This window comes from Corvus brachyrhynchos, unplaced genomic scaffold (genome assembly GCF_000691975.1).
Source record: "Corvus brachyrhynchos isolate BGI_N302 unplaced genomic scaffold, ASM69197v1 scaffold45, whole genome shotgun sequence".
NCBI classification, from domain to species: Eukaryota; Metazoa; Chordata; class Aves; order Passeriformes; family Corvidae; genus Corvus; species Corvus brachyrhynchos.
Genome location: NW_008238361.1, coordinates 1,494,386 through 1,520,706, shown reverse-complemented (window position 1 = coordinate 1,520,706; position 26,321 = coordinate 1,494,386). Strand labels below are relative to the sequence as shown.

Sequence of the window (26,321 nt, the reverse complement as noted above, 5' to 3'; positions counted from 1 at the left end):
AAAGAAAATTAATGAGGTTTATTCATGGGGAATACACAGTAAAGGACACAGCAACGTTGCTGAGAAAGTGCATGGGTTTATTTTGGAAATAATTCACAAGGAATGGATCTGGAAATCTGGTTTTGCAAGTTGTCTACAAGTGAAGAAATAAATGTGGGAAATTCTGTCTGTGTCTGAAGGGATGAAAAAAATTATTAGATGTGATTTGCACCACATTACTTGAAATCCTACCATGGGATTGAAGCACAAATCCTTTATTTTAGTGCATTTTTATATTTGTAAATACTTGTACCTTCATCTTTCAAAATTACACCTGAACATGGAGGCTGGGAGGAAATTCAGAAATCCATAAAGTTGGGTTTTTCCAGCTGAATTTGCTTACATAACCTACGAAATTATTGGAAAAAGAAGGAGAACTTACTGTACTCTGGTTTTTAGCTACTTCCATGGCATGTTTCACCTCAGGAGGCTCCAGCATGACAGAATAATTGGATTTGCCTTTTTCCTTCACAAACTTCTTTTTGTAGTTTGTCTGTCAAGAGCAGAAAGGGCCACGTGTGAGTTTTTAATGTCACATGAAGGAAAATGCTACAGAAACTTGCAAAAAGCTCCCTGAGACTGCTGTAGCTGCATAAAGAGGAAACACCTCATTCCCAAAAGTGGCTGCAGTTTTTGGAGCTCAGGTTGCCAAAGCTTAGCTTATCTTTGGAGATAATGAGCTGGGTCTGAACTCACCTCGCTGACGTTCTTGGTCACCTCCTTCACGTGGACGGTGTCCCGCGTCTCGGGCAGGGTTGTGAAAGAGCCATGGGGCAGCTGCTTCTTGCTCTGCGCTTTGTACTTGTTCTGCAAGCACAGGGGAAAACCAGGTAAAACCCAGCAGTTCAAGGATGGAAGGAAATGAAATGAATAAATAATTGCTGATGTTTTACCTCAGACACCAGAGAGCTGACATTCTTAGCCAGCAGGATCTGAGGGGTGTCTGGAACAACGTGGTAGGTCCCTCGGGCTTTGTTGTGCTTCTCTTTGTATTTTATCTAGCAGGAAGGAAAGATCTCAGTTTAAATAATGAGCATTTTGTCTTCTGACAGGTCAAAAAATAATTACTACAGTTGTGTTTGGTTTTTAGTGCTAAATTTTGTAGAAAATCCCATATTTTGACATTTTACAGCCTAGTCCATATATTCCTATGGCTCTCACTCAGAATATTTTTAATATACTCAATATTAACATATTGTTAGTAATTATTAAAGATATTTTGTGTTATTATTAACAATCTTTTGGGTAGTTATCAAATATATTTTGTGCTATTCCCAATTTATACCTGCAGTGGTTTTGGTGGTTTTCTCCAGACATTTCCATTTCAATACCAGGAATGCAGAGATGCACCTGGGTGTAAGGTCTAGGGGTGTTCAGGCAATGTTAACTTTGAATATTAATTTAATCCATGAACTAGGCCTGTGGCATTTACAAGACCAAACTAATTGAAATTTATTCAGTCAATTTGTTAATTAAATAAATCAATTCAAATGAAGTGAGACTGAACATCTGTTCAAAGCTTCATGGTTCATCCAATTGTATTTCCAATGCAACAGTTAAGTAGTGAGTAAAGTGGTAGCAGAGAACTTGGAGGGGAAAGGTGAGTTGAGTACTTACATCACTGGCCAGGATGGCATTATTTAGGGCCAACACTGTGTTTTTATCATCTGTGACAGAAAGTTTGCACCCCTTGAGGAACTCCCGGTCCAGTTTGTATTCGTACTGCAGGAAGAAAAAATAAGAGATAAAGTAAGAGAGTCTCAGATCTTCTCCAATTTTTTAAAAATTCTGAACAGGGGAGATGAGAAAAGGGAATATTCAGGGCATTCTGATTTTCTTACATCACTCTGCTGCAGAGAGGACTTGGCTGCTTGGACAAAGTCAGGCCTGTCAGCGATCAGGTGCCAGTGGGCCTTGGCTGCCTCATATTTCTTCTTATAATCCAGCTGTTTACAGGGAAAACCAAACAGACAGAGTTGTCATTGGAAGTTGGGTACCTTGCACACAACATACAGAGGCCAATTCTCTTTCGGTCTGTGAGAAGAGGCAAGAAAATGCATCTACACCAGATTAGGGCTTTCCTCTGGGTCAGGCACACTGCAGCTTTTCCACTGCTGGGTGCAGAAAGGAAAATGAAGGCGGAGAAAGGAATATGAAGGACTGAAATGATGTCCTGACTTTGGAGAAGGGGAGAACTTTCAAATCCTTCCTACTGAAATGGGTCACCAATAACAAAAAACACAGGACAGCTTCCCATAAAGCTCTTGCTTTGTCTCCGTGAGCATCATTCCAGGGAATTCCTGGGACAGCTGTGTCTCTGCCAGGAAAGCAGAGGACAACAGGAAGAACAGGCTGTGTGACATACAAGGACCTCAAGGACAACTTGCCCGAGTGAACACTTTAGTATGAAATGAATTAAAATACACTTTATCCTAGCAGCAGATAGGATTAGAAACAATGCCCAAAAAATTCAGTGGAACTGGAAATAATTCCTTGTGGCTTCCACTGCCAGTTCCCAACACCCTCCAGAATAAAATTAAAACATGAGCAAGACAGAACTCACGTTGCTGTTCAATTTGTAGGCGTGTCTGGGAGTTTTAATGTGAACTGAATCTGCCACGACGTTGCAGTGAGATTTACTCTTCTCATACATTTCCTTGTATTTCAGCTAAAGAAAGGCAAAGATGTAAAAAAGTTTACAAAGATCATATCAGCATCAACAAAAAAAGCATCAAAATGTGAAAAACTTAATTAAAATTGCTCCTGTCTGGATAAAATCTTAACAGGAGAAAATGACTGGAGAAGCATTCAGGGCTCTGGGCTGGTGACGAGGTGGGGATTGGGCACAGGTTGGATTTGATGGTCTTGGAGGGCTTTCCCAACCTCAATGATTCTGGGATTCCATGAAAAATAAATTCCATTGATGCAACTTGATATCAAGCACCTGCCTGAAGGAGGGTCCTCTCCAGTAGCACTTCTCTTTAAGCAGAAAATGTGGCAGTTCTAACTCACCACGAGGCACAGACTGAGGTGTAACAGGATCTATTCATGGGCAGTAATTCTGCCTGTTTCTAGATTTTTGCAGCTAAAAGAAATCTTTGAAAGAAATGTATTTTCTGATAGTTACACTAACTAAAAACTCCTTCAGAGAATCTCAGCATTCAGTTTGGAACTTAGAAAATGTCCTTCAATTCACATCTCTTTCTCTCAATGATCCACTTTAGCATCTGGATAAAATGGTTATTTTTAATTACTAGATTTACTAATTAGGTAGAAATTTATGGAGCATCTGAATGACATTCAGGCTACTTATTCTGCCAGTACCACACTGAGTTTCAGAAGTGCTAGTACCCTCATTTTATTTGTGGATACCTAAGGAACAACAATACAATGGACAGAGAGAAAGGGTGGGAGAAGGAATTAGGACCAGGACTCCTAAATCCCATATTATTCTATCCACTCCCTCTTCCTTTCTCTCTCATTTTTACTCTTCTATTGCCCCACAATTAAAACATATTTCTTTTAGATCAGAATATTTACCTTACCTATTCACAATATCTATACAAGAAATTAATAAACACAGCAATGCATGAAATATTTTATTCAATCCTCAAAAAAAAAAAAAAAAAAAAAAAAGAAAACCCAGAAAAAAACTTCTCCAAATTAATGATTTAGATATCAGTTCCAGCTCATGGCTTTTATTTCCAGTGAGGGGTGGTTTGCCCCAGTAAAAAAAAGTTCCAAGAGCTCCAGGAGAAAATTATATGAAAAACTTCCTGAAAAACTGGGGGTTTTGAAAAAGCACTGAATGCAGATATCATTTTACAGGCCAATATGGTCTAAGTAGGTGATGATTTTCACTGACAGTGTTACATAGGAGTTAAAAACATCGGCTATCAAGTCAAAAAGTTAATTTTGTGTGGTTTTGATGCCACAGCCACAGAGGATTTACTCACATCACTGATCCTGTCCTTGACCTTGCGCACGTGCAGCAGCATCGGCGTGTCCTGGATGGTGGTGTAGCCCTTGGGCTTGGCTTTGTTGTATTCCAACTTGTAAATAATCTGAAGGGACAAATTTGGGGTTGGATTATTTCTTGGAATCCTTGGTGTCAGCTGGAAATTCCCTGGGGGTGATTATCCCACGCCAAAGGATCCACACTTACGTCACTGATCTGTTTGTTGACCTTTGAGGTCCGTAAATATTCTGGAGTATCCAGAACTGTGGTGTATTTGTCTTTCTTCTTCTCATAGTCCTTCTTGTACTGAATCTGGAGATGGGGGAAGGCTCCAAGTTAATCACACAGAGCAGGACAAAATCTCTTCCAGAGGTGGGATTATACCCACGGATAAAATTGCAAAACCCTCCCACAAAGCCAAAGAAAGCCGAACATGCACCGTGAGCTGAATTGCAAACTCCTTCCTTGCCTAAGAGGCTGCCTGTTTATTTGTCTGATTAATTTTATGGTTATTTCAAGCCAAAATCTCCATGACTGAGCCAAAAAATCAATCTTGGCAGAGCAGTGACTTTTAAACTTCATAATGGACAGTATCTCATTCTTAAATATTCATCACGTTCAGTTGAAACTTGGACTTGGTGACCTTGAAGGTCTTTTCCAACCTTAATGATTCTGTGATCAGAATGAAATGTTCATCATCTTGCACAGCAGAAGATAAAAACAATACCAAATATATCACAATGCCAGGATATTTTAAAGGCTTTGGCAGCAGGATTTGTGCTCGGTAATGATTTTCTTAAAGATCACCTTGCCCTGCTTGGGTTTCTAAACCTGTTTTCACAGAGTTCAGTGAGAACAGGCTGTTCACCAAGAATGGGAATTCATTGTAGACAGCCTGAAGGCAGCTGGAAAAGGTTAAAACACATTTTTTAAAAACAAATTTTCATGCTCTACCCTTTATCAGAAAATAAAACCACGCATTTGAAACGGGACTGTGACAGACAAAATATGAAACATGATAAACAAATAATCGATGATAACACGAAGTGAACTCGGGGGGACATGCAGGTCAGACATTTCTTTTTTTGAATTCAAACATACTCAAAGTTACCTGCAAGGAGTTTTTAATGAAAGAATAGAAATCCACAGAAAAATGAAAGAGAAATGTCTGAAAGACCTTCAGTAATTTATTACTGAAGAGTGTCACTACTGGCACAGGCAATAACAAAGAATTACAATTCCCTCGCACAGAATTGTTTCCTACTGTTGCATTTCCAGTCTATCATTTATATGCCAGTTCCTGATGAGGAATCATTTTTCCCACTGCAAGCAGCTGTGATTTCAGAGCAGAAATAACTGTTCGGTGTCTGATACCATTCTGGGCAGAGTGGGAGATAAATGTTGGAATGTCCTTGTCAAATCCATCATGTTCTTTCTGAATTAAGGAACTGAGGTTATGGAAAGGTGGCCAGGCCAAGAAGTGGTGTCAGAATGAGGATTGGGTTAGGGAAATACCAGGAAGAGCTAACATCCAGTATCTGAAATGTATGGAAAATTGCTGTTCTATACAAATATGTGCAATACATACCAATTTTTTTATAACGCAAGGAGAAAATGGGGACAAGCTCAGCTTGAGCTGAGCGACGTCCACGTGACAGCAAGTATTGTTTCAGATATTCTGTTTTATTTTATCACAGCCAGCATTAAGCACAGTGAGGAAGCTCTGGGGTCTGAACTCCATGGAAATCTAGGGAGCAGTAAATATGACAAGTCCAAGCAGCTAAAGTGGGTATCTAAGGTGTCCTAGAGCAGCAGCTCTGCAGATTACCTGGCTCCACAGGTATGTGTTGTAGAGTGCTGTCAGCATATCTGGCCTCAGAATTTCATTGCATCCGTGCTGCAGGAGCATCTTGGCAAAGGATTTATAGCTTTTCTGTCCATGCAAATGGCAACCAAGGACAAGAGAGACCCATGAACAACATGAACAACGACACAGCTCTAGATCCCAGGCACTTGGAGAGTGGAGAGATTTAGGCAAGCTGCTGTATGTATTCATCCACATGTGCATACAATTTACATCTGAATAATTAGCACTGTTGTCAAGAGTCAATACTAAAAAATTTGCCTACACTCACATTAGGGAGATTAATAATTTTTTGGGGGAGATGAAGGTAAATTAGAGATTAAGGCAAATATGTCCCTGTTGCTTCATCTAGAAATGATTTGAAAAGAGAGGTTTTAAAAAATAAATGCTTGATTCTGCATTTTTTAAAACCTCTCCAGTGGCTTCAAGAGGGACTGGATTCCTGATGTCCATTGATGCACAATCATGGGAGTACATACAGGACAGATGCACAGAGCAGCTCACACAAAAAGTGACTCCTTTTTGGGTGGCAGGATGGAGACTGTGTGAGCGAGTGAAGAACCATCACAGTATCACAGGGCTGTGATACTGCTGGGTGTGAACGTGGCACACAGAGATTTTAGAGAGAGCTTCTGGGCTGCTCCAGGTGCTCCCACAGTACCTGACTGCTCAGAGTGCTGCCCCACTTGGCCAGCAGATTCCTGGGATCATCCACAATAACGCTGTACCTATCTTTGAGCTTCTCATAGGCAGCTTTATATAATTTCTGCTCAGAATAGCATAATACAGTGTAACAAGAGAGAGTTAAGATACAGAGAGATCACTGTTATCACCTCTTTACAGGCTGGGGTTGAAATTCATGTCCAAAAGAGAAAAAATAGGGAAGGGAAGGGAAGGGAAGGGAAGGGATTTCCAAATGGTAAATGCATTTCTAAATTGCCTCTGGAAGGCCTACAATTTAAGGATGTCTATATTCCATCCCTTCAATAAGCAATTTTACGGCTGACTTTCTTCATGAAAAGTAACTGCAGAAGCAACTCTGTATTGTAGATTCCTGAGTTGAGTCCAAAGAGAACACAATGAGATGTTACTAAAAACATCACTTAAATAACAAAAGATACTTAGGCAAGTTCAGTTTAATGTATGGAGCCCCCACTGGTAAACTCTTACCCATTTATGTTTGTGATATTAAATTTTTCCTTATTCGCTCTATGAACAATAAAAAGACTGAACAATTTTAATGAAAACTCTGGTATTTGTTGTGAAACAGTTTTCCCTACCTAGAACAGGTAATACAGTAATAAACTTACTGACAGGAAATGATACAACATAATGGCTGGTGAAATAGAAAGAAATATCAAGATATAAATCTAAATATCTGCTTCTTTGATGAAAAGCATCAGATTTTGATGTGCTTTTCCAACTCTAAGCTGACAGGAGTCACCCTGAACATGGTGTTTACCATGGAATTTGTCCTGGGGGTGTAGAACAGCAATCCTACAGTGGTGATTTGATTTTTAAACCCAGAGGTGTTCATTAACCCCCTTCACTATTAGGTTGTGTAAATTGTTTCTTTAGCACTACAGGAGAAAAACAAGAAAAAGTTGAGTAGTAGAGTGGAAAAATTCCTGAAAAATCACTGAAATTAAACAAGCTGTGGTAACTTCAAAAAGACAAAACTGTCTTCCTAATACCAATAAAGGTTTTGTCAATGTTTTAGGAAAGCAATTGGAATTCTCTCTATGCCTTTTTCAGATGGAAACCAACACAGTGTTACCACACCATCAGCATTATTTAAGTCAGCAAAGGAAAAGCTCCTTTGCCATGAAAAATTAATGAACAAGGGTGGGGATTTCACTTTCTAGGCTCTGCAAACCTTTTGTGTGCTAATACTCAGAAAAACAACAACCTTGTCTTTCATGACTTCAGGCTGATCTTAAGGCATCTTCAAGCCTGAATATAAAGAAGGACAACCTTCAACTCTGTATTTACTCACAGACTAACTACTTAAGCTTGAGACGAGAGAAATCTTTACTTACCCCATCCATCAGCTGAGTTGCATATTTAAAATGCTCATTGATTGGAGAGTCAGCCACGTACTTGAACTGGGACTTGGTCTTCTCAAAATTCTCCTTGTACTTACACTGGAGCAAAAGAAAATCAAACACACAAAACCCAGCCCATGTTAATCCGAAGAAGGATTAAGGCAATGAAAATGTGATTTTAGAGGTAACCTGTGGCAAAATCAAGGGGGAATTATTACATTTGTGAGTTCAACTTTTCTAACAGCAACAAATTGTTGTAAATGTACAGCAAATGTCAAAAGCCATTCAGCAACAATTCAGAGGGTTTCACTCACCCCACTATAGAGCACTTTATTCTTCTCTGCCAGGACAAAACCTGGAGTATCCCACACGTAACAGCCAGTGCCTTTGAGCCATGCCAGGTCTTCCTTGTATTTGATCTTTAGAAAAGAAGTAAAAAGACTCAGTTTTAAGCAGATAATCGGTGTTGAAATGAACCTCAACACAAGGTGTGGCAAACAGAGTTGCATCCATGATAAAATAAATTAGTTTCTCATATTTTTTTGATGGACTCAGTTTATTCACACACCTAATCTAACATTAGCTATTGGAGTTCCTGTGACATTACAAATAATCTTGTACAGTTAAGGGGTCATTGTGTATGACCAGAAATGTACAATTGAAGGTCATTACAGGGTTAAACAAACCTAAGCAAATACAACTGAAATTAATTAAGATGATTTGCTAATTTGACAAGGGGATGTGCTGCAATTTTAGCCATCAGATTCTCTCTGTCAGTTCCCAGATCTGCCAGGGCAGAGTGTAAATCACTGAAAAACGTCACCTCCTTTCCCTTTGTTGAGAAAGAAGGCTTGGGTTTCATTTTGGAAACCACTGGTAACTTTGAGCCTGTGCCATGCAGGAGCTGTTTGAACTCACATCACTGATGGCATCCGTGACCAGGCGGTGATGGGCGTGCTCTGGGCGGTCTGGGATGGATCTCCAGATTCCCAGCTGGCTCATGTAATTTTCCTTATATTTGATCTATAGAGAAAATGGAAGAATTAAGTAAAACAATTGAAGAGAACACTCCAATTCCCCTCTCTTTCTGAAACATCAGAACTAAAGGAGTGGAAAAGAGATTAATTTGTAACATCAACAGCAATCAATATTCCAGAGAAGGAAAGAAATCAACACTAATAATGCTGATATTTCTCTAATTATTTGTCATATTTAAATGGAACAGAAGGATAAATGGCCTATTTTAGGTTATTAAGTGGCAAACACTAATTAGGAATGAAGATGTTGTACATACACTGCTGATGTCATCAGTGACCTTCCTGTGATAGACAATGTCCAGAGCATCCTTCACTGTGTGGTACTTGCCCTTGGTGTTCTCAAAGGTTTCTTTGTAGCGCAGCTGGGAAGAAAATAACACACAAAAGAAGGGATTAACGTGCCAGGAATTGTTTCAGTTAAATTCCTCACTTCTCAGGAATGATATCCAGGGATGTGTTGCTGCCTGACATCCCAAAGTAAGCCCTGAGGAATTTTAAGAGGCTGCAATTGCCTATAATCAGCTGTAATTTCACTGAGATTTATGGTGAAAAATAGAGAAAATTTCACCCAATTCATTTTCAGATTGAAGAAAAAACATCCCTGCATCACAGGACTGCTCTCTAGAATGGCACAAGTGCCACTTTCAGTATAAAAAATTACTTATCCCTTCTTCTGGCATAAAAAACTACTTATCCCTTCTTCCCTGTCCTCATCCAGAAGAAAGCAGGAAGATCATCCCAGTCTGTGGAGAAAGACTTTCTCAGAGGAGAAATTCCCATGTACAGAAGAGCTGGGATGTTCCTTGGCAGTATTCAAAAATCACTCTTAGAGCAGTAAGACTAAATAACCCTAGAACAAAACACCAGCCCTGCACATGTCCTTTCATATCCTGCTAGTTCTGAAATATATGGAAAAGCTCTCACAAATGAGCATTTTTTAATTGCCTTAAATCACAAATAACTATTCCACGCTTGAAAAAAATCCATTTCACCTTACCAACCTCCTGTGCAGCAGCTCAGGTAATTTTTCTCTCTAATCTACTTCTGAATTAAAAAATGAACACATTCTCAGTGGCAGGGCAGTTTACTTCTAACACAAAACTAAGATGAAAAAGCTGATAAAAGTTATTCTATCCTGGCCCCAGCATCAATCACTTCACTCCAGTCTGCTCTATTTGGAGACTTGATGCGTAAACAAATTATTTTAAGTCTATTTTTACTTTGTTGTAAGACCACACTTCAGTGCAATGGGAAATGAAAATGAATTCTAATAACTGGGGGGGAAAGGCCTTAAAGTGGAATCAAATCAAAACTTAACAACCCTAATTTCAAATGGAAATGGACATGCACATTTTTATGACCCACACTGAGATATTCTCTGCTTTGCATGTTTTTTCCCCAGTGATCTTTTTTCTGTTATTTCCATAAAGAATCCATGGAAAAGCAGCAGCAGGAGTGTTCCTGGAGTACTCACATCACTGGCATTCAGGTAGGCTCTCTTGGCTCTGATCAGCACTGGGGTGTCAGGGACAGGGGTATATTTGTCCTTCATCTTCTCATACTGGATTTTGTACTTTTTCTAAGAGACACAGCAAAAGTGAGGAGTGATAATTGCAATTTTAGAAGCATTTGCCAATCTGCAGAAAAGCTTATCTTACAAAATACTGAAACATATTTTCAGAAGGTTTTATTTTATCAGAACTTACAAAGGAAACGTGGAATTTGAGTATAAGAGAGAAAAAAAGTAAGTGAAAGCTAAACAGATTTGAGCCTTGAAATTACCACTAAAATTATAAAAAAAACTTGTAAGGAGTTCAGCATAATGGTACCAAATTTAAAAACCAAGACTTTACCTCACTAATCATGTCCTTGACATTCCTGGCATGTGTAAAGGCTGGAGTCTGACCATCAGCATGATGGTGGGGTCTCTCTTTTGTGGCAAGTTCCACATACAAGTACTGCAGCAAGAAGAAAATAATCAAAAAAATACACACTTCAACTAAATTCTACTTTATGTCTCTGAAAAGCAGCTGCAAATTCACAATATACACATAGCCACTGCTTCTTTTAAGAATTTCAAGTCATTTTTAAAAGGTCTGAAAAGCTTTTGCTGTACTTTAACAACATATTAAGAAGTATCCCCTGTCTGGTTTTATATCAGCACAAATTTTTCACCTGGCTCTGTATTTTCTGTCCTTTCTTGGCTCTTATGAAGTCAGGTGTATCAAGGACAGAAGTGTATTTTGTCTTCAGCTCGTTGCCTGCAGCTCTGTAAACCAGCTGGGAAAAGACAGGTCCAGGAATTATTTCTTCTGCTGTTATTTAGAAGCTGCACAATCACAGCTTTGCAATTATAACTTCTCATTTATTTCAGAAAAAAACCACAGGGAAGGGTTCATTACAGCTGCAAAATTGGGCAGAAATAACAGAATTTACCTCACTCAGATGGGTTTTCAGTTCCTGCACTGCTCTGTATCCAGGGGTATCCAACACCACGTTGACTTTAGGCCACATTTTCTTGGCAGTACTTGTGTAGATATAATTGGACTGGAAAGGAAAAGCAGTATTAATAAAGGAAATGTTATAGTGCTACCCAGCAGTGCTTCAAAACAACTAATTGGCTGCATGGCACAAAATCCTCTCATTCTTTGCTCGTTTTCATGTGTTTCACTTCCTGCATGCACAGAAACAAATCCATTGTTGTCATACTCGTTTCCCAGAGGAGAAGTCTTACCCAGAGCTTCCGGAGCTCGCGAGCACGGACCATGTCAGGAGTGTCATACAGGAAGCAACCCAGGCCCTTCAACCACCTCAGGTCCTCTTTGTATTTATTCTACGAGAGACACCACAATCAACAGTCAACTTTTGGGAGAATTTCAATCGTCAGTCCTTAAACACAGTTACAGAACATTTCTTTTGTTCCAGAATAGAATGGAAGGGAGAGAAACCCAATCCCACTCCCAGTAGAGAAGTTTTGGGCCTCACACCAGGTGTGTGAGCAGCAGCTGCTTACGTCACTGGTGATGTCCCCGACGTAGCGACAGTGCAGCACGTGAGGGGTGTAGGGCAGGGAGATCAGGTGTCCCTGCATCTTGAAGAAATCTGACTTGTAGATCAGCTGAAAAGAGAGAACAAAACAGCATTTCACATGTTTGCTCAGGGAATAATCCCAGTTTCTTCTGTTGTTCTGTTAGGAGGGCACCTACATCACTGACAGCCTCCTGGGTGGCTCTGACTTGGCGGATTTCGGGCGTGTCAGGGGTGGTGTGGATCTTGTCCTTGTTCTTGTGGTACGTTGCCCTGTACAGCCTCTGTCACAAGAGACAACATTCTGCACTTTAACATAGTTTAAAACATTGGAAAACCTTGAATGGCAAAGAAGCTCAGCACACCATAAGCACTTCTTAGACAAATTACTATTTTCTACCCAGGTGGAGATTTTCCATAATTGTTTTCAGTAGGAGAATCTCAGACTCTAATCCTAAAAACATGTAAATACATATATTTAATTTTCATGCTGTTAAAGCCAATTATCAAAAAAGTGAAAAAATATATATAAAACCCAAAACTATTGCAACCCAATTTTACACAGATACAATAATTTCTATTCAACTTTAATCACAGCTAATAAACTTAGGTTGCAATTTTATATTATGGTAACAGTTTCAGCCTGGATCAATGATCCCTCACCATTCTTGATGGATACTTCTCTAAATAAAAGCTTAAAGGAAGAGGGATCCTACAACTTCCCAGTCAATGTACTCTCATTATGCATATTTTGGGCACTGCAAATACAACTGAAAGCAAATACATATATTTACTGTACCTCATTAATGACTTGATTGACCTTCCTCACGTTTTCAAAGCCAACATCTTTAGGTCCCAGAGTGTAGCCCTTGGCTTTCATGTGTTCATAGGCTTCTTTATATTTCAGCTATAAAAAGTACAACAAAAACAAGACAGAAACTAAATTTGACCATCATTCTACTTACACTGCACTTCTGACAGCAATTTATGCTCTATAAAGAGACATTTTTAGAGATAAACAAGTGAGATGTAGCTGTATCAGAGTTAAATAAATAAACACATCATAATTATTTCTCCCTCTATCATATGGCCCAAGGTTAATAATATATTCCATTTCTCTTGCTTCTAATAAGGTATTTGCATATTGCTGAGGAAATTTATATTTTGATAGCAAAGGTCCAAGCTGAGAGTCCCTTATCTGGGGCTGCTGATCATTCCCATGGTGTAGAAGGCTTTAGTCCCTGACTTACATCACTGCCGATGTGTTGGACGTGTTTGGCATGCTGGAAGTGTGGAGTGTCCGTGGGAAGGCTGTATCCAGTGGGCAGAGCATTCACACCAGCCCAGCGATACAAATTCTGCAAGAGGAGAGAGGAAAACTTTGTGCAACTGTGAGCCATATCTGAGAGGAAAATCCCTTCATCTCAGAAATCCCTCAATCAACTGGCAAAAGATTTCCCTCATGTCTGCATTAAAATGCATCCTTGTTGCTTAAATGAGGATATTTTCCCACTTTCATTTTAGAGCAGTGACATGCAGCTTCACCTGAAAAGCTAAAACCAGATACTGACATCCAAAGAATTTGGTGTTTCAGTATCAGAAACTCTGTGGAACCCAGTTTTGTAATTACCTCACTCTGTATTTTGTTTGCATTATATGCCCGCTCCAAATCCACTGTTTTATCAGTAGAGATCATCTTGCCTTTGACATTCTGCTTGTAATCACCACGATAGACAGCCTGGGAAAGAGAAAAAGTCGTAATTGCCAGGTTCTCTCACAGAATGTTTTGTTTGCACACAATGGGAATTGATCCTAAAGAAACTGGATGAAGGTTTTCTGGCTTCAGGCAACTAATGGTTTTAGTGATTGTGTCTACAATGAAGTGTAGATAACCAGCAATGAATAAATTATTAAAATTAAGTTATTAGAAAATATTAAGAGTCACATTTCTAAAGGTGGTGAGGTAACAGCACTTGAAATAGCGGCTGGCAGGTGAGACAAGCACTTACTTCACTTAAATTCAAGGCACTGAGCACATTCTGGACGTAGACAGGAGTGTCTGTGACCACAGTGAAGTCCTTCTTCATTTTTTCTGCCTTAGATTTGTACTTAATCTGCAGAGAGAAATAAAAGAGCTCTATTTACTATTTATTTTATCAAATAATTATTCTTTTAACAAAGCAGCACTGAAACAGAAAGTATATTGAAACTATGGCTGGTTATTTAATGAATCCTTCAACCAAGAAGGATAAATAACATTTTCCAGACTACACCTGGAGTAGAACAAAGCTACAGTGAAGTGAAAAAGAAGACTAAGAAGCAAACCCAGAGTAATGCACTCACATCATTGCGAAGGTCATAGGCGTGCTTGGCATGGAGGATTTCAGGAGTGTCCCAGACAAAGCAGCCAATGCCTTTCAGCCAGTTCAGATCATCCTTGTAGACCACCTAAGGAATCAGAGAAGGAACCTGTAAGAATCCCATTAGGATCTAACCCCTCATTTCTAAATCACTCTGAAATACCCTGTCAAATGATGGCAAGGGGAGTTTCTACCACTCTGATTTTTTTTTTTGTTTGAGAAAATCAAAACTATCCCTTTTGGAATTTAAATAATTTTTGTTCAATTTGCTTCAATTTGGGCAATAAATTAAAAATCCAATGAATTTTTTAAAAAACTACCTGCACATCCTACTGGGCACTGATTTACTGCCAGATCCTACTGCTGGGCTGACCTACCTAGGCAAGTGTGTAGAAGCTTTGCCCAACCAGGATTTTCTCAGACTTCCAAAGTTTCCACACCTCATGCAACCAAATAAAGGACAATTTAGAGACAGGGATGGCTGCATGGGTAGAAGGGTAATGTTATGACCCAAATGCCTACACTGATAGCATTGAAATTATTGAAATTGTTGCACAGAGAGGTTGTGGACTCCCCACACCCAGGAGTGGCCAAGGCCAGGTTGGACGGCTCTTGGAGCACTCTGGGACAGTGGGAGGTGTCCCTGCCCATGGCAAGGGGTGGAATAGATGAGCTTTAAGGTTCTTTCCAACCCAAACCATTCCAGGATTTTCTGATTCTATTCAACTAAGCCCCATCTCAACTACACATTCATTGCCAAGTGTTACAAAACCACAACACAACGAAGTGAAGTGACGACTTCAGAGCACTCCTGCGAAATTTTTGCTAAATTATTTCCTCTAACAGAGCATAAATGAAGGAACGATCTCAGCAGTGAGCCAGGAAGAGGTGATTTGTGGACTTACATCACTGACTTGGTCGGTGACTTTTCGCACGTGAGCGTTGACCTGCAGGTCTGGCAGGCAGATCCACTCGTGGAGCCGCGTGCGATAATCGACCTCGCTGATCTTCTTCTGGGCATCCTTGGCTGAAATGATGTCCACCATGTCTGGGATAATGTGGACCTTGGCTTTGGTCTTCTCATAGGTTTCTTTGTACAGACGCTGTGGAGTCAAAGCACAAACTGTCAGTAAATTTGGAGGAAATCATTGCTGTTTTCATGGTATGTCAGTGGGAGAGCGATCGCTTTGGCCATGACTAAAACTTGTATCTGGCCTGCTCTAAAAATAATTTGCAGAATCTCAGCAATGCAGCTGAAATATTTATTTGTTCAATTTTCATTGTGCTGATGGGTTAAAAGGAGGCAGATGATGATTTTACCCACAATTACACTAAAGGTTTGGCCACGCAGGCAATGCAATAATTGAATTAAAACTGAAATTTATGGTTGTATCCTAGAATTTGGCAAATACTGAACACTGCCAAATGCACGTGGGAATGTAATGTCTGGATCATAGCACGTGGATTCTTTGAGGGGTGGCTTCTGAGATAAGCATGGCTTTATCAGGAAAACTCATGTCCAGAAGCAACACTTACGTCAATGTTGAACTTCCCAACTCTGAGGCACCTTGCTGTATTGGGATCATCCTCAACACCTCTGGGGAGGGTGTACAGGGCTTTGAACTTGTCATATTCCTCACGGTACTTGACCTGAGCAGAAGCAAAGAAATGCAACGATTAACTGGCTCTGATGGGTCAGTTGTGTTTTTTGGAACAAAACTCATCATCATTAAGCAAGAAGTTGAGTCCAACAAGTAGAGAAAGGCTTTAAAGCAGGATTTTGGTTTTCTGTTTTGTCTGAAGTGGTAAAGAAAGCACATCATAAGAATGTAAGAATAACAGCTGACTAGAGCATTTTAAAAATCAATAGATGTAGTGTAAGGTACTTATTTATTGTTCCAGCTCTTTCATTTAGAGAGATCTGTGGAGTGGTCTCTCTTAATTCTAAGTTCAGTAAAGCCTAAGTTGTTTTCTATACTTAATAAGCATTATTTGAAGATTTTTGGTGTTTTTCTGACCTGGAGGCTCATGACATTTAGACTAGAAAAACCCTAACATTTTCAGTTTGGATTACTATAAAAAAATGACTTTTTTCTCCATGACAAGAAGCCACAAAGGACTGTTACCCAAACAATTATCAGAGAAAAATTATTATCTACAGATATATATTACGTCTCAGCAAAAAAGGGAAGCTAAATTAAAGTTTAAAAAATATTTATATCCATAGTAGATGCACGACATGAAGGATTTAATTGTTAGAATTCATGATCTGATTTAAAAAAATATTTAATTCACTTACAATGCTTGCATTGTGCTTCAGTTCTTTGGCACGTGCTAAGGCTACAGCATCTGAGGGCATTGCATAGCTGGTGGCCTTCACTTTTTCCCAGGCTTTCTTGTAGAGATTCTGTGGGGAAATAGAAAGTTTGTGTGAGTGGAAAAATAATTCTCATAAATAATAACCAACAACCAATAGAAATCAAAAGCCCTTTTGCTTTTATTTAGACACCACACAGTAAAATATTGTAAACAAGACATTAATACCTAATATGAAGTTTAATCTTGACAGTGCATGTAAAGGGTGATAAAAATGCTTTCTGACTATTCATGTCTGTTCTCATATGAGGGTTTTAGTTTTGTTCAGGTGTAATTTTGTTCAGGGAATCCATTTATTAATCCAGGTGTTTTGCCAAGACTGGCATTACATTTGGAAAATATGGCCCTTGCCTGAAATACAACATCTCCCCCGAGATCAGGTAGTGCAGAGGGCCAGCACTGGCTTTGATAAGCTCCTTGTTTGGATGTTTATCTTCAAACAGAGTGAGCAAACAAAATAAAACAAAAAACCCACATTAAAGGTCTGAAGAGAAAAAAAAATCCTGTAGAAACACTTACATCACTATAGAGATGTTTCAAACTATGAATTCTTTCTGAATCCACTGTGTCAGTCACAGTTGTGTACTTGTCCTTAGTTTTTTGGAATTCCTCCTTGTATTTCACCTAGAAGATGAAAGCTGGGTTTAGTGAATTGTTTCAATGCTCAGAAGGACAATCCTGAGTAGAAAAGGTGGGGATTCACCTCACTGGCATTGGCAGCACTTTGCAGAGCAGTCACATAGACAGGGGTGTCTGTAACCACACTGAAGTTCTGGAAGTTCTCCTTCCCTGCAGAGGTGTATTTTATCTAAGGAAACAAAACCAACAAAACACTCATTATAGTGCTGAAATATAGTACCTGGAAATCCCCTGCCTTCCTTTAAAAAAAACTTCCTTTAAAATCACATCTTTACAACTGAAATTGAGGATTACAGCTCACTTAAGACCAACTCTAAAAGTGACAGGTCATAAAATAGAAATACTCAATATACAGCCAGGATGAACCAAGGAAAAATGAAATTAAAAACCACAGTTGTCTTTCCATTCTCCTAAGTTTTCTCCTCCTCCAATAACACAAGTGATGTCTCTACAGAAGCAATTCAAAGATTGTACTATCACAGTTTGAACAAAATATTTCTGATGTAACAGGAGTCACTTCCTTCTGCTCTGGACTAGGACATGTCAACCTAAAAGGAAACATAAATGGAAAATATATATATATATATATAAATATTTATTTTTTTAAGGAAAACATACTTACCTGGCTCTGGAGGTCATAGGATTTCTTAGCCTGTAGGATTTGTGGAGTATCCCAGACATAACATCCAAGTCCCTTCAGCCAATTTAAGTCATCTTTATACACAGTCTACATGGAAGTGAACAGAACATTAAGTTAGGAAGAAATTTGCCTTCTGCCAATCAAACCAAGGAATTCTGCATACTAATTAGCCAGGCAATTAACACACCCTCCGATTTTATTGGGAAGGTTGGTTGGCCCAAGCTGAGACACCACTGACTGCAGAATATGAGCACCATTCTCTCAGCTGTGGGCTGATACAATCCCAACAAACAAGGGGAATTCTTTTCCAGACCCACTGGATCCAGAAGGATTCTTGATGCTGTACTGGCCCCTGTGCTAATTCCAGCATTCCCAATTACAATAAATAAGGATCACTGCAGTGATTGGTACTAAGAATCTAAAGCCATGGTTATTAATTTCATATTTAAATATCATGGAAGATATTCGAAAGTATTTTATATTTAAATAACTTGGAATAAATGATGGGAAAGGCTTCTATAATGTCAAACAAATGGGTTCAGTAAGTTCATGTAAGTTCTAGAAGGGTTTGGACAACACCCTCAGGCTCCTGGTGGGACTTTTAGGGCGTCCTGAGCAGGGCCAGGAGTTGGACTGGATGACCCTGATGGGTCCCTTCCAACTCAGCCTATTCTGTGATTCTAAATAAAAGATAAACATACATCACTCAGAATCTCCTGGGCTTTTCTGGCGTGGATAACATCATTTTCTTCCGGTGAACAATTCCACTGATGGAAGTAAGTGCGGTATTCCAGGTCACTGAGGATGTACTGGCACTTCTTGGCTAGGACGTGGTTCATCATGTCGGTTGGAATATGGACATTTTTCTTGGTGTCTTCATAATTCTTTCTGTAGGCCAGCTGAAAAGCAAAGATTGGGGAAAAGGTGAGAGAAAAGAAGAGTGATTTTCTGCATCATTTTGGATTTTGGACTAAAAGGTGACAGCACAATCTGAGATAAATTTCCTGGATTTAGTAGCTAAACTCCCATGGGATTCAACAGGATGAAATTTTAACTTGCATATTAATAACCCTTTATTCTGATGAGGTTCTAGAAGGACAAGAATTACCTCCACTTGCAGTTTTAACAGCGGATGAGAAAACTAACAAGTCTTCAGGATTAAAAAAGTCATGCTCCAAACATGGTTTTTATCTAATTAAAGACAGAATATTTGGGATTACACTGATTTTATGCCCTGCATGACATGCTGTATGTGCAGTGCTGAGAACAGCAACACACCAAATGTGCATTTACTTTTCCAGTTCTTAAATTCCTATTTCTACTCAAAATCTACACTTTTATTTGTAAAGGAAATGAAACACACATGGCATTTTTTACTGCTCAGATCCTTACACTGAAATAGAATAAGGGTTTTTTCCTCATTCTAATATTTCTAATAGCTAAAAAAATACCTTCTCAATCTCCTAAATCATTTAAAATTCAATTATTCAACCCACATATAAAATAAGCATTCAGGAAACATAAACACATTGAAATAATTTTTACTGATATTATTGTGGATTGATGTTGAGGTTGGACTTAGTCTTGCAAATCTTTTCCAACCTTAATGATCCTGTGATTCCATAGTTCTATTAAGCTTTGCAATATTTATGCTTAAGTAATGAAATAGTGAATTTCATCACTGGAATAAATGGTGCAATAAAGCAAATGGAAAATATTCCAGTCAGACTCATTCGTTCCTTACCGCGCTCCTCATTTTCTGGAATTCCAGGGAGTGAATGACACCAGGGAAATCACCAATATCCTTCCCAGCCAGGTAATGGCCTTTCAGCTTCTCATAGATTTCCTTATATTTAAGCTGAAAAATATTCACGTGGAAATTTTAAACATTCATTCTAACAACATATTGGGGGAAAAAAAGGGAAAGAATGGGAAATCCCTCCTGACCTCGCTGTTGATGTGGTTTGCATGTTTGGCTCCCACAAGTGGAATGTATTTCTCATCCAGAGTGTATCCAATGGGCTTGCTCAGTTCCCAAGCCTTCTTATAATGTTTCTAGACAAACAAAGCACATACAGGTTTTGATGAAAAAAATCAATTTTACTTCCCAAGAAGCCTGACTCTGCCATTCATACACACATGGGATATGACATGGAATACAGGATATTTTTACAGAGTGGGTCCCAATAAATTAAATGGAGAATGTTCATTTTGAAAAGTCATTCAATGTGAGGCACACAGAACAAGTGTTCACTTCAGAAAGCTACCTGAGCACAAATTTGAGCTGATTTCTTCTTTCTTTACTATATTTACACCAGAAGAGTAATAAAAATATCCAAAATATAGATATGAACTCTTGTTTAAAAGTGCAGTATAGAATTGAGATTGACAGTTTTAAAGATGATCAAAATTGTGAAAATCTTCAAGAAATACTGGTGTTTATTAAAGAAACATTAGTGCCAGTGGCACTTTCCTAATACGTATTTTGTTAAATATTAAATATATTCACCTTCAGACAAAATTATGAAGTGCCTAGTCATATGAAGGAGTAATCACTTATATTTTCAAAAAATAGAGGTTTCTCATTAAAATTAGTGAGACAACTCAAAAGTAACTGCTTAATAATGTAAATCATCTACAGTTTTCCTTTCTTATGAAAAAAGTAAATTTAAAATTTATCAGTAGTCTCAGAAGGTATTATTGGATGGAATTATATTTGGTTTTGTCACACTATTATGACTTCCAAGCATCACACAGCTGTGCCTTAAGATCACTTCAATAAGGAAAGAAATTATCCTGGTTCCAATAATCCAAACTGGGAAAAGCTGAAATAAAAAGGGATTAAATAACTTTCCCAGTGCCTCTACTGAGAGTACAACAGTTCCTCGAGTCCACCACACATCCCTTTTAAAGCAAGGGAATCAGTGCTTAGGTTGATATTTATGGGATCTCACCTCACTGTGGAGCAAGGCCATGTCTTTGGCGTGGTGCAGAGCAGGAGTATCATCAGACCCAATATACTGACCTTTCTCCTGGTTAAATGTTTCTTTGTATTTTAGCTACAAAAGAAAACAAACACAGTGTTAATTCCACAGGAGAAATACATTATTATCATTATTATTACTACTACTCCATCTATTAGAAGGAGACATTAATTTTCTCTTAAGTTATCATGCAATAATGTTGTGTAGGACATTCCAGCCACTGTAGTACCCAGGCAAATGTCCCTGTGTCACCTCAAAATCCACATGGTATTCTTAAAAAATTTAAGATACTGCTCAGCAAATACAGTTTAGCAACATCAGGAACTCCACAAACTGTTCACCAAGAACAGGACTCAGTTTTCAACTACTATAAGAAAAATCTTTGCAAACTCTAAGTCAGGGACATGCTATATTCTTCTGTAGGAAAATGTTAAATTTTCCTATAGAAATATTAGAAATATCGAAATTATTGAATAATATAGAATACTATTCAATAATATAGGGAGATTAGAAATACAGAAATATTGAATAATATAGAATTATTATTGCTATAGAAATACAGCAAGATTGTGTTGTTCATTCATATCACTTCTTACTAAACTTATTTACCCCAGGAAAGCCCATTATTAATGAAGCAGCATGTGCTCACACATATGTATGGCTAAATATAGTATAGGCTAGCAAAAGCAATTAAATCACCTACTCATTGTTGTAAATAAGTTTATATTTAAAAAAAAAAAAAGTACATACATCACTCTGATTGACAGAGTTCATCTTTGCCAAAACGATGTCGGGAGTGTCAACCACGCTGGTGTAGTTAGAAAAGTTCTCAAGCGCTTCTTTTGTGTATGCTCTCTGCAAAGAGGTAGAAAAATGTCTTAGACACTGTGTATGAGAAAGAAGGGCTAATTGTGGAAATGCTGAAATATATGCTCTTACCTTGTTTATCAGTTCTTGTGCATTCTTAACTTTCTTATGCTCCACTGAATCGAGAGGGATCCAACCACAGCCACGAAGCCACTCCAAATCAGCTTTGTAAATGTTCTAAGTCAGAAAGAAAATGCAAAAGGACAGAAATTACTGAACTCAGGATGGATTGTGTACTGTGGGCAATATCCTTAGGCCAGACCACGTGGAAATGACCTCGTAGGGCTGTACCATCACTCACATCACTTTGCAGGTCGTAGGCCTTCCGTGCCTGGATGCAGTCATTCTGGTCAGGGTGGCAGGTCCACTCGTGCAGGTAGTGGCGATACTCAATGTCGCTGACCAAGTTCTGGCACTCCTTTGCTGCCACAACTGACATGGCATCCGAAGGCATGTGGATTTTGGACTTGGTTTTGTTGTAGTCTGATTTGTACAGCCTGTCATTCTGGATCTCACCCGCGTGCTCGTACCACACCAGCTTGGGGTCATCCCTCATCTTGGCAACTCCCACATAGTGACCTCTCTGCTTGACATACTCAGCTTTGTATTTCAGCTGATGGAAGAGGGGAGAAATACGGATAAAATCAGCACTGGCTGTATCCACTCTGGTTCTAACCTGAGAACAGCTTCAGGTTTGTCAACACAAAGAGCAGATGAGACAGGGAGTTGTCAAACAGAGCCTTAGGTTATGGGTACACGACCAGATAAAAATCGTGTCACAAACAATAATACTACTTTGTATAGGCCTTCCAGTTCAAAATATAGCATTTTCTAATATACTCCCAATTTTCAGTAAATAGTATCGTCAACAGAAGAGGAAATACTTGTTAGAAAATGTTTTATAACAAGCGCATTTAGTCTCATTTTGGCAACAAATTACTTCAGATTGTCTGAAGAGTGGATGCTTATTTAAGGTATTTACATCACACTGTTTTGACAAAATGTTTATTGCAAATAAGAGTCATGTAATATTTTCAATATCCATTATACAAATGTTTAAAATGTATGGTGTGTACTGGCCTACAGGTTTGGATAGGCCAAAAGGTGAAACCAGAGCCATGTATGTTACAATCATAGTATCACTTCAATTATGTAACACAAAGTACAGAAGTCCAGCTCAGTTGATTTTGGAAGACTTGTTTCTGGAGACAGTGAATGTGGAAGGGTCAAGCTGACCTTTCAGCACTGATATCTCCAAACGCCATAATCACAAAGATGGCTGAATTGTTTGGAGGACAGTGGAATTCATGAGTCATGAAAAGTCTGCGTGTTACCCCAAATGGAAAGCTTTTAAAGCCTGGCAGTGAATTTTGAAAGCCTTTAACATTTCAGGCTTCCAAGCAGTCATCTTCCTAAGGAGAAAAATCATTACCTCACTTTGGACATCACTCGAGTGTTTGGCATGAGAGATCTGCACCGTGTCAGGAGGCAAGAGGTAACCAGTGGCTTTTTCTTTCTCCCAACTTTCCTTGTATAAATTCTGTGGAAAACAAAAGTGATGAGGAATTCAACACTACTACAATGATAATGATTACTGAATATATGTAGTTTATATAGAAGTATGAGGATAACAAATCCTTCTTTCAGGTTGTTCTTAATAAGGCATGTTTTCTAAATACCTAAAAAATGTGAGTAGAAGCTGTCAAGGAGTGACCATGTACCTGATTTAGAATTCTGGCTGCCTCTCGGGCCATATCCAGCTGTGGTGTATCTGTGAGAGTGTAATTTGACTTGGCCTCATTCCATTCTTTGTGGTATTTAACCTAGAACACACAAAAAAATGACTGCCTTGGTAGCACCACCACAGAACTAGGAAAACACCATAATTTACACATGAAATAATGAACCAACCCCTGAATTTGCAAGGCCATTAGATCTTAAAAGCACATTAAATACAAATTCACAGAAGTCAAATGTAGCCCAAAACTGAGAGCAAACTTACATCACTGAGAATTTCAGTGCTGTTCTTTGCTGTGACATAATCAACTCTGTCAGCCACAGGAGTAAATGGGAGAGTTTCAACTTTTGTGCGGTACTTTCTCTGTACAAGGCAAAAGAAGAACAAATTACCCCGGAATATCTGACACTTAATACAGCAAGTCTGAATAGATACACATGACAAGGAAGTTCACATGAAGAAAAACTTCTCCATACACAATGAATGTTGTGAAAACACTACAGCTGTATTTTCCATTTGAAAAAAAAAAAAACATGATGTGTTTAACCACTTAAAATACTTTGAGTGAAAAATATCCCTGAAGAAAATTGATATACTGAAAAACATTTGCTTACCTCACTCAGGAGATCTCCAGCATGTTTGGCATGCTTGACTCCAACAGAATCATTTGGCAACCATCCAATTCCCCGCAGCCATTCCAGATCAGCTTTATAAACAGCCTGGGAAAACAAAATAGGGTCCATGCTGTTAGCTACAGTTCCCAGTGCAATCCAGCAAGATTAATAAAGGCAGGCATTTACTTCCAGTGGTTAAAAGGGATCAGTAATTCCAACATGAGCACTACATCTGAATTTATCACCCTTCAATCGTGGCAATTTATACTTGACCTATACTTTGCAACTCTGACAAAGAGCATGGTGGGTTCCCTGAATTCAGACAATTCCACTCCTCAGAGCTGAAGCAGAATAAGAAGAGGTAATACAGGATTAAGTTAAGGGGTGTTCTCAGGTGAACTTACATCACTCTGGAGGTCGTAGGCTTGCCTGGCGTGAATGATATCGTTCTGGTCGGGGAGGCAGATCCACTGGTGCAGGTAATGCCGGTAATCGGTGTCGCTCACCAGGCTCTGCCCATGCTTGGCTGACACAATGGACATCATGTCCACTGGCAAGTGGCACTGGGTCTTCAGCTTGGCAAAGTACTTCTTGTACTCTCGTTCGCTCTGAACTTTGCCTATGTCCAGGGCAAACTGGATTCTGGAATCTCCCCTTGCGTTCGGCACTCCCACATAGTGTCCTTTCTGCTTCTCGTGGTCCAGCTTGTATTTGTACTGGGTGAAGAGCAGAGGTCACCATTAGTAACAGTTAACATGCAAGAGCTCTTGGAGCATGTGACACGCCTCTTTTGGCACTTACATCACTGGCAATCTCTCTAGAAGCCTTGGCTGCCTTGATTGGAATTGCATCTGCTCTCAAATCGTAGCTCACCTTCAGCTCATCCCAAGCACCTTTATAATGTTTCTGAAAAGACAGAGAAAACATCACACACATGCTGAATGCTCTGGCATCTGCCATTATAGAAACACAGTTTCCAGCCATTTATTTGCTGGATGTTTTTGAGCATTACTCCTGCTCCTAACCATAAATGCAGCTGCCTCTGAAACACGCAAGACTGGTTGTGCAACCTATAAAGCACAGAAGGGTGTTTGTAAAACTGTAGAAAATATTTATATGCCTTGGATTCTCATTCATTTTAATAAAATATTCCCTCAGTGGGGCATGATATTAATAATTTTTAAATAGCTGTATGTAAGTATTTACTTTTAAATGGCTAAATACTTTAAGGATCTTCAGTACAGGGAAGGGAAATGTTGCAAGCCCTGTATGAGGACAGATTTCACTGAGATTCAAAGAGATTCAACATGTTAGAATGATATAATTCACAGACTACTTTAGAGAAAACAGAATGATAAACATACCTGGCTGTAATTAACAGCATTAGCCTTGGCTAGATTGATTTCAGGTGTGTCTGGCATAATGTGGATCATAGTCTTGTCCTTTTCCCAGGCTTCTTTGTATTTTGGCTGTTAAAACAGCAATTTAATAATATCATCAGAATTGTGGAATTTTACTTATCAATAACATAAAATCCCGTAAATCTCTCCTGACTTATCATCTCTAAAGAATAAAATGTTTGGAAAAGCATTACACTTAAAACACCATCAGTTTTATATTTTAGCAGTGAGATTTCTCTTCAGCTTTAGTTTCTAGTCTGGAAGCTGCTTTGAGGAGGTTGGAACGTACAATGCTGATCTGTTCAGCGTTGGTTTTGGCCAGAACAACATCTGGGGAATCCACAACACTGGTGTATTTCAGGCTGTCAATGGGGGTCCGATACACGTTGTCACTCAGGAGATCCTGGGCATTCTTCACCCTCTTAATTTCTGGAGAGTCGTTGGGTAACCAGCCAATTCCACGGAGCCACTCTAGGTCTGACTTATACACAGCCTGTGTGAGATGGTCAGAAAAGGAAAACATTGTTCAAAATGATTGTCTTAATTATTTTAAGCTATGCAAAGCAGATTATGTTTTATAAACCTAGCTAGAGTCAGATTAATCCTTTTTACATAAAGGAGATGTTCGGTGTCATAAGTAAAATTAAATCTGGCACCAAGGTTTTAAGTAGTTCATTTCTTAAACAACACATTCTAAACATTGTAAGGGGAAACAATTGGAAGGAGTTGCAGT

General features: G+C 38.9%; 1 protein-coding gene across 1 annotated transcript in view; it reads right to left on the bottom strand.

Moving 5' to 3' along the window:
• NEB (nebulin) overlaps positions 1 to 26,321 on the bottom strand; it is a 108,688-nt gene that overhangs the window by 24,801 nt on the left and 57,566 nt on the right. Inside the window, 46 exon segments of the mRNA XM_017736021.1 lie at positions 422 to 532; positions 736 to 846; positions 933 to 1,037; positions 1,657 to 1,761; positions 1,881 to 1,985; positions 2,603 to 2,707; positions 3,996 to 4,103; positions 4,205 to 4,309; positions 6,523 to 6,627; positions 7,901 to 8,005; positions 8,221 to 8,325; positions 8,825 to 8,929; positions 9,201 to 9,305; positions 10,418 to 10,522; positions 10,797 to 10,901; positions 11,119 to 11,223; positions 11,380 to 11,490; positions 11,678 to 11,776; positions 11,957 to 12,061; positions 12,150 to 12,254; positions 12,770 to 12,877; positions 13,221 to 13,328; positions 13,601 to 13,708; positions 13,980 to 14,084; positions 14,314 to 14,418; positions 15,236 to 15,433; positions 15,867 to 15,980; positions 16,630 to 16,737; positions 17,226 to 17,330; positions 17,410 to 17,514; positions 17,968 to 18,072; positions 18,687 to 18,884; positions 19,730 to 19,843; positions 19,933 to 20,040; positions 20,940 to 21,044; positions 21,720 to 21,824; positions 21,909 to 22,013; positions 22,138 to 22,449; positions 23,269 to 23,376; positions 23,558 to 23,659; positions 23,839 to 23,937; positions 24,189 to 24,293; positions 24,593 to 24,904; positions 24,990 to 25,094; positions 25,553 to 25,657; positions 25,878 to 26,081. Of these exon segments, the coding sequence (XP_017591510.1) occupies positions 422 to 532; positions 736 to 846; positions 933 to 1,037; positions 1,657 to 1,761; positions 1,881 to 1,985; positions 2,603 to 2,707; positions 3,996 to 4,103; positions 4,205 to 4,309; positions 6,523 to 6,627; positions 7,901 to 8,005; positions 8,221 to 8,325; positions 8,825 to 8,929; positions 9,201 to 9,305; positions 10,418 to 10,522; positions 10,797 to 10,901; positions 11,119 to 11,223; positions 11,380 to 11,490; positions 11,678 to 11,776; positions 11,957 to 12,061; positions 12,150 to 12,254; positions 12,770 to 12,877; positions 13,221 to 13,328; positions 13,601 to 13,708; positions 13,980 to 14,084; positions 14,314 to 14,418; positions 15,236 to 15,433; positions 15,867 to 15,980; positions 16,630 to 16,737; positions 17,226 to 17,330; positions 17,410 to 17,514; positions 17,968 to 18,072; positions 18,687 to 18,884; positions 19,730 to 19,843; positions 19,933 to 20,040; positions 20,940 to 21,044; positions 21,720 to 21,824; positions 21,909 to 22,013; positions 22,138 to 22,449; positions 23,269 to 23,376; positions 23,558 to 23,659; positions 23,839 to 23,937; positions 24,189 to 24,293; positions 24,593 to 24,904; positions 24,990 to 25,094; positions 25,553 to 25,657; positions 25,878 to 26,081 (5,571 nt within the window).